The sequence below is a fragment of the Pteropus alecto genome, unplaced genomic scaffold (genome assembly GCF_000325575.1).
Source record: "Pteropus alecto unplaced genomic scaffold, ASM32557v1 scaffold13, whole genome shotgun sequence".
In the NCBI taxonomy this organism is placed as follows: domain Eukaryota; kingdom Metazoa; phylum Chordata; class Mammalia; order Chiroptera; family Pteropodidae; genus Pteropus; species Pteropus alecto.
The window spans coordinates 8456044-8466545 of NW_006434373.1; the positions used below are offsets into that span (position 1 = coordinate 8456044).

Genomic DNA, 10502 nt, shown 5'->3' on the forward strand with positions numbered 1-10502 from the left:
CAAAAGAATGCAAAAAAAAACCCCCATTTTTTTTTTTTTTTTTTGGTAATTAGATTCAACAGACATGGTCATATTGCTGTAAAAATTCGAAATGCTTACGCCAAGTTTCTGTACTCTTCTTCCTGTGAACCTGTTACAAACGGTTTGCAGATCAGCAGCATAGAACCGTCCTAATGCATATGGAAAGCAGTGATACCTGCACTAGTCTCATACCTGCCTCTCAGGGCTGATTCCTGATTAGGTTTCTTCAAAAACCCGCCACCCTCCACCCTCTATTCACATCCTCCTCCGAGCAGGTGCCCTTTTCCTCTTACTTTATATGATATTTGAGAGCTGCTAGAGTGTGTCATGAGTATAAAGTATTTAGAGCAGTAGTAACTTAATAGCCAGAGCTCATCTGACAACCTCCCCCCAGACTGTGGGGCTGGCTTATCTTTGGGTGACCTGTACCTTTTGAGGAGCAGATGAAGGGAGGATTTAAGGAACATGCTCCAGCCAACATGTGGGAATGTTACTTCAAGACCTAAAAATAGTCAGGTCCATGTTTGCCTAGGGCCTCCTTGCACAGACAGTTCGTTCATGCCACTTTACTTTTAAATGCCATTTAGGTTTCTCTTGTCATCAAAACAGAGCATGGGCCTAGATCACCTCTGCTGTCCTCTCCTAAATAGAGGGAAGGACACAGGGCATCCTTTGGCATTTTGTCAGATGATAAAAATGCCATATCTGAATTTCATGTGACCGTCACCCGATATCATTCAGTTTTGTGCCAGTTTGCAGCCATTGTCATTGATTGCATCACTCCCTCTGTTTGCGGAAGGAATTCTCAGTCTGCTCCCGTCTTACCAGTTACACCAAGTGTTTATTTGCACTGGATCAACAAATCGTAAAACCTATTTCATTTTCTGTCCCACAGATTTTAACGAGAAACCATCTCTTCACAGTCTCCAGAAATTTGTTCCTACAAATTATGCCAGCTACACTCAGGAGTATTATCTGTTTGCAGGCAAGAGGATTGTCATTCAAGAGTCGATAGAGAGCTACGGAGCAGTGGTGTGGCCAGGGGTGAGAGAGCTCTTACCCTGAGATGGCAGGGTTTCTGGAGACGATTGTAACACTTCCGTCCATCTGCGCCGCCTTCGACACCTTGCCAAGGGCTTTCACATCCTGCGCTTCTCCGACCGAGGGTTGATTGTAGACTCCCAGGCGTGTGGGTAGCGTACTTGGGCTCCACCAATGCATGGCATCTGTCCCATAAGCATTGATTTTCCTCTATGCTATATTCTTAAAACATCATTATTTATATTAATACAAACTTGAAAATATCATGACAGTAGGATGAAAAATTCATATGAATTGTTAAGAAAAAACATTAGGTCTTTAGAGTTTAGATTTTGCAGCACATGCCTCTGGGCTACTCCCACAGACCCTCAGGTGCTCATTTCCTTTTCACATTGTGGATATTCCTTCTGGTAAACGTTTAGGAAGCATTACTCCATCTCACGTTCTCCCTGCAACAGCCCCATGAGGATGGCGGTGAACTGGAGGAAACACTCTGAATTTAGAGCTAGAAAACTTACTATTTCCTGGCTGTGTGGTCATAGATGTTCAGTTCACCTCCATTTACCTTCGTTTCCATATTTAAAGCTGGGGAAGTGGTAAGATCCAGTTCCCAAGATGGTCATGAGAGTTCAGTTTGGTGGTACACCTGAGCTCGTGTTAGCTGTAACTGTTAATGTAGTATTATTCATTAATAATAGCGAATTAATGAATCAATGAAGGAAAGTTCATTGATTTGGTAAAGCTATTCCACGGGGGGCATGATGCAGAACCAGCCTGTGACTGTGGCCTCGGACTCCGCACCGTCGTTTTTTCCCCTGCAGAGGTTTTCAGCCTGTGCTTAGAGAAGCTCCCAAACAGAACAGCACAATTGTTAGTTAGCATGGATGAGAATCATACTGGGATCGTGTTAAAATGCAGATCTGATTCAGGAGGCCTGGGAGTGGGTGGAGGCGTCTGCACCTCTGCATTCTTTGGATGATCCCAGGTGATACAGACCTGCTAGTCCAGGGACCACGTGTACACTGAGTAGTCATGATTAGAGGTTACATGGAGCTCCCTCAGAGCAATCTGAGGTACTGGTGGCAAGTGCAAGCGGGAGCAGGAGGTGGGGAAAAAGGGAGAGACAGACGAGGGGCTCCAGGCTCTTAGAGCTCCACCCCCTCATTCTCCTTGACATCAAAGAAGCTAGATTTTTACCCTCTATGCATATAAGTATGATTTCCTTCAAATGAAGGCTTTTCTTTGGCTTAACAATGAATTTGAAAACTACCAAACTACTGCACAGCTTCCTATTATATTTGGCAAATAGATAACTATAGAAGAGGTTCAGAGATTAGGAATGGAAAAAGAGTATCTGTCCACAGGACAATTTTACTCTCAATAAGGCCTCAGCTCCTCATGCACCAAACCCTGGCCTCTCTTGGGTCCTCAATTCCCTAAAAGCTACAAAAGAAGGTTTATGTAAAGTGGGAAAATATCCTTTTTGTTTGATTTCAAGTGCAGCCTTTGGTGAAAGAGATCCCTTTAGGAGTTTGCTAATGGGGCTCGCAAGGGGGCGGGGGGCGGGGGAAATGTTTGCAATGTTAAAAGATGTAGCTGTTCCCAAAGAAAGCCTTTTATCCAGATGGCACCCCAATGGGGCCAGCCTTTTACAGAGCAGGGCATTCGAGGAAGGAAGCCAACAGAAGCCCATCTCTTCAGAAAACCCCTCAAAGTATATGTCCTTTAAATGGCTCTTGGTGACACTGTCTTCCTAATATTGAAACCCCACTTAGCAAATAATTACTCTTTCTTCTCAAGGGATGTTTGATTTCCTATATAAAAAGCTACCTTATTTTATTTATTCACATATATTTTTTTAACATCTCCTTGCTACTACTCATTGTGGTCCCTGGACCAGCAGTGCTGGCATCACCTGGCGGCTTGTTAGATAGAAATGCAGCCTTGAGCCCCTTGACCCAGATCTACTGCATAAGGATGTACACCTTTAACCAGGCCACCAGATGATTCGTGTGCACACTAAAGTTTGGGAAGTACTGTTTGGATAGTCTGTTTCTTAGAGGAACTACTCTGAAAAAACAAAAACAAAAAACAAAAAAACAAAAACAAAAACAAAAAGCCCAACTGTCCAGTAATCCAGAATAGCAAAGTCCTAACCCACTTGAGTTTTGACAGAGGATAGGAGAGAGGTGTTGAGGAAGTTTATACAACATTTTTAAAGCAGTAGGAGGCCCAGCGTGACTAAACCTGAGCAAGAAGTTGCTGTTCTGTAGGCTTCATGTCTCAGATTTGTAAGAGATGAGATGATCTTCCTGTTCCTAATCTTCATGTTGATCAAAGGTCTTCTGGTGCAGGTGATTTAACAAACTAATTTCTTTCGTTCCTTTGATGCATATTATAATTTTCATATTCCAGAGGTCCAAATATGAAATTAAATGTAATTTTGATTCTTATTAACCCTTCGATAAACTGAAACTATTAACAACATGTCTTACAGTATTTAACTTGGGTTAGGGGATTGGAGTCACTACTGGTTTTCAGTGTTCCAGTGCCTAGGTGACAACTGTGAATATTTTTTAGGCTACAGCTCTGTGTCAGTATTTGGAAGAACATCCAGAGGAATTGAATCTCCAAGATGCTAAAATACTTGAAATTGGTGCTGGACCAGGCCTTGTTTCCATTGTGGCCAGTATTTTAGGTTTGTTTATTTGTTTATTCCTGACATTGTTTCAAAAGAACTTTATTGTGACAAAAGTGACAATGAGTGCTTACTGTGCCAGGCTGTGATTTAGGTGCCTGGCCATGATTTTACTCGTTGAACTCCCCACTCTCCCCAATATCATGAGGTAGAATTACTGCTGTTATTCTCAGAGATAAGATAATTGTGTCTTAGAGAAATTAAGTAACTTGCCCAGTACACCCATTACGATATGATGAAGTTGAAATTCTGAAGGTGTGCCTTTCAAATCCCTGTTGTAAACAACTATGTTATGCTGTCTCTTGATTTTTGTTGCAAATACTAAAACTAACATTTTGAAGGAGACAAGTGAGTTAATCCAAAGTGAAGACAGATTTCCATCCAAAATGCAGATTGTGCATTCCTGGGCAGTGGGCAAGAGGTGGGTATAAATCTGGCATACTTCTGCCTACATTATTACAGTTCTTCTTTTAAAAACAACTTGGAAATATGGTGATCTATTTTGTGAACCACTGTCACTAGCTTTAACATGCCTAAGAATTAATTTAATGAATTTAGATAAGGGGGAGAGTCATACAAAATAGATCATCGTTTGTGGAATGTAAACTGGGTACTGATTACTTCATATAAGAGAAAAACAAAATCTTCAGATAAATACAATTTAGAAAAAACATTATGTGTTATTATATTAAGTAGATGCTAAGAATCTTAGTATGTTTAGCTAACTACCCTGAAATCTCCCAACATTGCACCACCGTTTAACTTACAGTTTCTTAAAAGATGGCACCATGAATCTACTTCAGCAGTTCTCAACCAAACGTCATTTTGCCCCACAAAGGACATCTGGCCATGTCTGGAGACATTTTTGATTGTCATGACTTGGGGGTGGGGTGGGGAGGTGCTAGTGGCAACTAGTGAATGGAGACCAGAGATGCTGCCAAACATCTTACAGTGCACAGAGCAGGCCCCCCACAAGAAAGAATTATCCAGCAAGAATTACATCAAATACATCCAGCCCATATGTCAATAGGGCCAAGATTGAGAAGTCCAGTTCTGTTTGTTTGTTTGTTTATTTATTTGTTTCTCTCTGAGAGTATATGTCCACTGTGGCTGCTCAATGTTTCTAGATAATTATTATACTTTTCCCCTTTATTTCTTAGGAGCTCAAGTCACAGCAACGGATATGCCTGATGTCCTAGGAAACCTTCAATACAACCTTCTAAGGAACACATTAAACTGTACAGCACATCTGCCCGAAGTGAAAGAACTGGTATGGGGAGAAGGCCTGGAACAAAACTTCCCCAAGTCAACTTTTTATTATGATTACATTCTGGCCTCTGATGTGGTCTACCACCATTATTTCCTGGATAAGCTGCTCGCTACCATGGTGTACCTTTGCCAGCCAGGGACAGTGATGCTTTGGGCAAACAAATTCAGATTCAGCACTGATTATGAATTTTTAGATAAATTCAAGCAAGTTTTTGATACAACATTCTTGGCTGAATTTCCAGAGTCATCAGTTAAAATTTTTAAAGGAACATTAAAATGGGACTAAATTACACAAAATGCCTTTCAAAAAACTAGTAGTGCTTTTGAGTAGTGCTAGTGATTACTGTCAATAAAACACTTCTTTTATGAGATTGAGAAGATAATGCATAAAAACAACTTGTACGCCTAGAATAAACAGAACTAAATATTATAGCCACTTTCTAAACTAACCTGTTTAAGATAATCTGGTTAATTTCTATCTGTAAAGAATAACATGAAAACATAAAATAGCTTTGCTAGCTTCCAAAAGTCTCAATTAAATGTTTAATAAATTTTACATGAATAAATTAATAAACAAGTGGATTTCCTCCTTGTTATTTCTACTGTAGAGCACAGTTTTAAACTTGTCAATATAATTTTGACACATGCTTTTTGAAACTAAGCTTGATAGGGTCTTTATATCTTAATTTAAAGAATCTACTTATATGAATTTTAGCTGTAGCAAAGGGAGAGGATATTGAGAGATAGAAAACAATTTTAGGTTTAACAATGACTAAAAGTGAAAAATATGGAAACAGTGCTGGAACAAGGATGCTACCTTAGGAACTTCTTAAGAGAATTTAATCTACAAATACTCTTCCTCAGAGCCAATTGCCTAGGACTATTTCAAGTTAAATTTCTGGACTGTCTGATTTTTTTTTAATTAAAATTTCTTAGAAAATTAGGAAAGAATGAAATTTTTATTTGTTCTAATTAAGGAAAGCTACGAAAACATCTAAATTATAAAATGCTACATCATAATTATAAAATGCTAAAAGTTTCTCCCTTGAGATGGGGAAAAAGACTTAAAATTTTAGTTCACAACCATTGGAGATTTTAGCCAATGTAGTCAAAGAAACAAAAGAAATAAAACACGAACATTTAGAATTATTCATGGATGATATGATTATTTATGTAGGCCAGGGTTAGCAAACTTTTTCTGTAAAGGGCCAGATGATAAATATTTTAGGTTTTGCAGACCATATACTGTTTCTGCAGCATTTTCTTTGTTTTGTTTTGTTTCTGAACAGTCATTTATAAAAATGCAAGAACCATTCTTAGCTTGTGGGCTCTGTAAAAACAGATTATGGGTTGGATTTGGCCCACAGGCCACAGTTTGCTAACTCCTGAAACTACAGATAATTTACAATAGAATTATTGAAATTTGCAAGAGTTTAGCAAGGTTTCCAAATGTCAATATACAAAGCTCAGATGTATTTGTAAATTTTAATTACAAATAGAAAATAAAACTTAAATAGAGATAATTTATAAGAGCAATATCAAATACTTAGTAATAAATCTAATAAAAAATATGCAAGGATGCTATACAAATTTATAGCAATACTGAGATAAATTAAAGATAATCTAAGTAAATGCAAAGACATTCCAAGTTATCGAATTAGAAGCCATTTCAAAGATGTCAGTTTTCTCCAGGTTGATCAACAGATTATATGTAGTCGCATGTAATCTTCCCTGTGGAACTTGTCAAGCTGATTCTAAAATTATATAAAGATGAAAAGTCCAAGATGAGTAAAGGCACTCTTGAAGAAGAACCTGGTGGGAAGATTTGCTTTACAAGAAATCAACAGATATTTTAAAGATGTAATAATTGAGACAGCAATGGTATTAGTCACTAATACTAATACACATTGGTATTGCTTCATACAAACGTACACATGTGTTCATGCACACACACACAGGTATTTATTTCTTAAAGTAAACCTTAAGGTCAACTATGAAACAACATAAATAGCCATAAATTTAAAGACAAATTAATATAAATATCTAGAAATTTTAAAACCAAAAAAGACAATTAATATAAATATCTATAAATTTAAAGACCAATTAAATTGATCTTTAAATATAAACAATCCAAATATCCAGCAACCAATTAAAGTGAATGATAGACCTAAATAAAATGGTTAAAACTATAAAAACTGTAAAACTTCTAAAAAAATAGAATAAAATTTTTATTACTTTGGGTTAGATAAAACATGAAAAAAACACAACTCATAAATGAAAAATAATGAATTTAACCTTATTGAAATTAAACTTTTGCTCCTCAAAAGATCCCATAAAAAACAGTGAAAAAAACATTTGCAAAACATATATCTGATAAACGACGTGTATCCAAAATATAGAAAGAATTCTTACAACTCAATAAGACACACAATCCCATGAATAAATGGGTAAAAAATTTGAACAGAAACTTTACCATAAACAATAGACAAATATCTAATAAACTTGTTATTTATTAGGGAAATGCAAAATAAAACCACAATGAAATACCAATACAAAACCACTAGAATGACCCAAGTTGAAAAGGTAACAATACCAAGTGTTGACAAGGAGGTGCAAAATCTGTAAATCTCACATATTGCTAGTGGGAATGTAAAATCATACCAGCATTTACGCCAGTACCATTTTAGTTTAATAGTTTCTTAAAATGTTAAAAAGATACTCAGCAATTTCATTCCTAGGTATTTACCCAAGATAAATTAAAACATATGCCCATACAAAAAAAAACTTGTAAATAAATATTCATAGCAGCATTATTTACAATAACGTCAGATATAAGCAATCCAAATATCCAGCAACCAGTGAATGAGTAAACAAAATGTGGAACAGTGCACAGTGAAATATTACTCAGGAAAAAAAAAGAAATAAGTATCTGATACACACAATATGGGTGAAATTCAAGGACATTACACTAAATGGAAGACATAAAGAATACATATTGTACGATTTCGTTCATATAAAATTTCTAGCAAAGTCAAACTGTAGAGATAGAAAGCAAGTCATTGGTTGTCAGGGGCTAAGGATGGGAATGGAGACTGACTACAAAATGGGTCAAAGTAACTTCGATAAAAATGTTCTAAAATTTGATTGTTGATGATTGCACTATAGACATTGAAATGTACACTTAAAATTGGTACAGTTTTTGGTATATTAATCATAACTCAATAAAGTAACATAAAACTCTAAAAAAAACTCACGCTTTGCCCCAAATGTTATGCAAATTCACTTTCAAATCTCCTCTTTCAAGTACACTATGCAGAGAAATCTATTAAGAAAAAATATAGATTTGGGGACCTGCCCCCAAATCTTTCCTTAAAACTTACAAATGGGTTTCTTTCACATTCCCAGGACAAATGGATATGCTTATTTTCTTATTTTCTAAGTGAATAGGTCTTGTAGATTATATGCTTATTTTCTTATTTTCTAAGTGAATAGGTCTTGTAGATTATATGCTTATTTTCTTATTTTCTAAGTGAATAGCTCTTATAGAAAAGCTGCCCCTTTAGAAAAGCTGGATTGATTACAGTTATAATTTTTGACTTTAAACTTTTATTATAAAAAAATTTAAATATATAGAAATAGAGAAGTTGTATACTTTAAATGTGTGGTTTATTGTATGGCAACTATAGCTCAATAATGCTGTTTTTTTAAATAAGTAGATAAAAGTATTATAAATCTCCATCCCCATGTTTTCAATTTATATGAAAAAATCTTATTTCATCTATATCTCCACCCACTTTTCTGCTCCTGTATTAATTTAAAGCGACATATCCTTTCTTCTGTATATTCTGTTCATATCTAAGACACATAACCATATTATCACCTCTAAAATATACTTTATATACAATTTTTATATTAAGTATTAACATATTTAAAAATCCAGTTTTCCAATTTCCAATTGTCTCATACATGTTATGACATTTAGTTTATTTGAGTGAGGATCCAAATAAAGACCACAGGTAATTAATTACTTGATTGGCATATCCCCTAAATTTCTTTCGATCTTGCTATTTACTTGTTGAAGAAGCTGAGTTGTCTGTCCTGTAGCATTTGTACCTGCTGCCTTAAGCTGACTACATCACAAACATATCCTTTAATATGTCCCTCTATCTTCTGTTCTTCCTGTAAATTGTACATTTTAAGGACTAGGGCTTAGAATCATCCAGGCCAAGTCCAGCCTAGATCAAACTCTAGCCAAGTTATATTTGTGAGTGAAAAATGATTTTTGGAAGCCACTGAGTTTTGAGGTAGCTGGGTACACAGAATCATTGAGGCATATGTTAAGAACTTTAAAAATCATACATAACATTAAAGAATTATAGAAGATATTTCCAGTTGCTTTGTATTCTACTCACACTTTGGATATGACCCGGCATAGTCAGATTCTAGAATGAATTTGTGATTGGAAATACAGGCAATCCTATCTGCATAGTGAAATGGTGACATCTGGTTTTAATACTGGAACTGTAGTTATTCATGTTTGATCCTTGAGAGGATATGGCTTAAATGAATTATATACTTGCTTAATTCTTTGAAATCCTTTCACAAAAATAGCAGTTCTAAACGATACTAAAATAACACCTGAGGAGAGTAGGGTGCAGCCGGCTCCCTGCCACACAGTAGGGGTAGACAATTTCGCATCAGATTGTCCGGCTGCTGCTGAGCAAGCCTGTAAGGAGGGCCCATGGGCTTAATCCTCTCTTCCATATTAAAAAATATAGAGGGGGAAAAAGAAAAAAAAAAAAACCTTGAGGAAAAATGTTATTAGGGAGGTCTAGAATGATGGTAGTTTTGTGTAAAAATGTATTTGAAGGATCCTAGAATTTATCATCTCTTGACATAACTCAGAAGGTAGTATTTCAAAATAAATGTATTACCAGGAAGTTTCTAACTGTAAAATTACATTAAAATTGGATACTAAATTCACGTGCTAAAAAGAAAATGTGTCACTAAAATGGTGGACCATTTTGTAAGAACCTTCAAAAATCCTTTCTCCATTAAAGCAATGAGGAAACCGGCAAAAACTGTCAGAAACTTTCTAAAACTCTGGAAGATAACCAGTCATGTAGCAATGAGGCATGTTTGCTCAGTAAAAAGGGAGACTCTCAGTAAGAGCAGTGTACTTTGTGATATTTTAAACTGCCATGTCCCCGTCCCATCTCCATCTCTATGGTAGTCTTGAAAACCAGCAGCCTGACAGTCACTGGAGGGAGCCAAATACGGCTGGAAGCTCATCAAAGGTGCATACCCAGAAACTGTCATTATTTGACTTGTCTGGTTTCCCTAGAAGACCCTATGTGCAAGGCCATCTTTATTAGAGTGGACTCAGATCTTAGGCCCAGAAGCCTTTTCCAAAGGAATGTTTGTTCAGATAATTCCAGGCAATTGTATAATTTTGTGACTGCCTGAGATGGTG

At 36.3% G+C, this 10502-nt stretch overlaps 1 protein-coding gene across 1 annotated transcript in view; it reads left to right on the forward strand.

The window, feature by feature from the left end:
• METTL21C (methyltransferase like 21C) overlaps nucleotides 1–5338 on the forward strand; it is a 7505-nt gene extending 2167 nt beyond the window's left edge. The window contains exons 2-4 of the mRNA XM_006909381.1: nucleotides 917–1065; nucleotides 3643–3760; nucleotides 4921–5338. Of these exons, the coding sequence (XP_006909443.1) occupies nucleotides 917–1065; nucleotides 3643–3760; nucleotides 4921–5315 (662 nt within the window). The 3' untranslated portion in view covers nucleotides 5316–5338. The remainder of the gene's footprint in view (nucleotides 1–916; nucleotides 1066–3642; nucleotides 3761–4920) is intronic.
• The last annotated feature ends 5164 nt before the right edge of the window (nucleotides 5339–10502 follow it).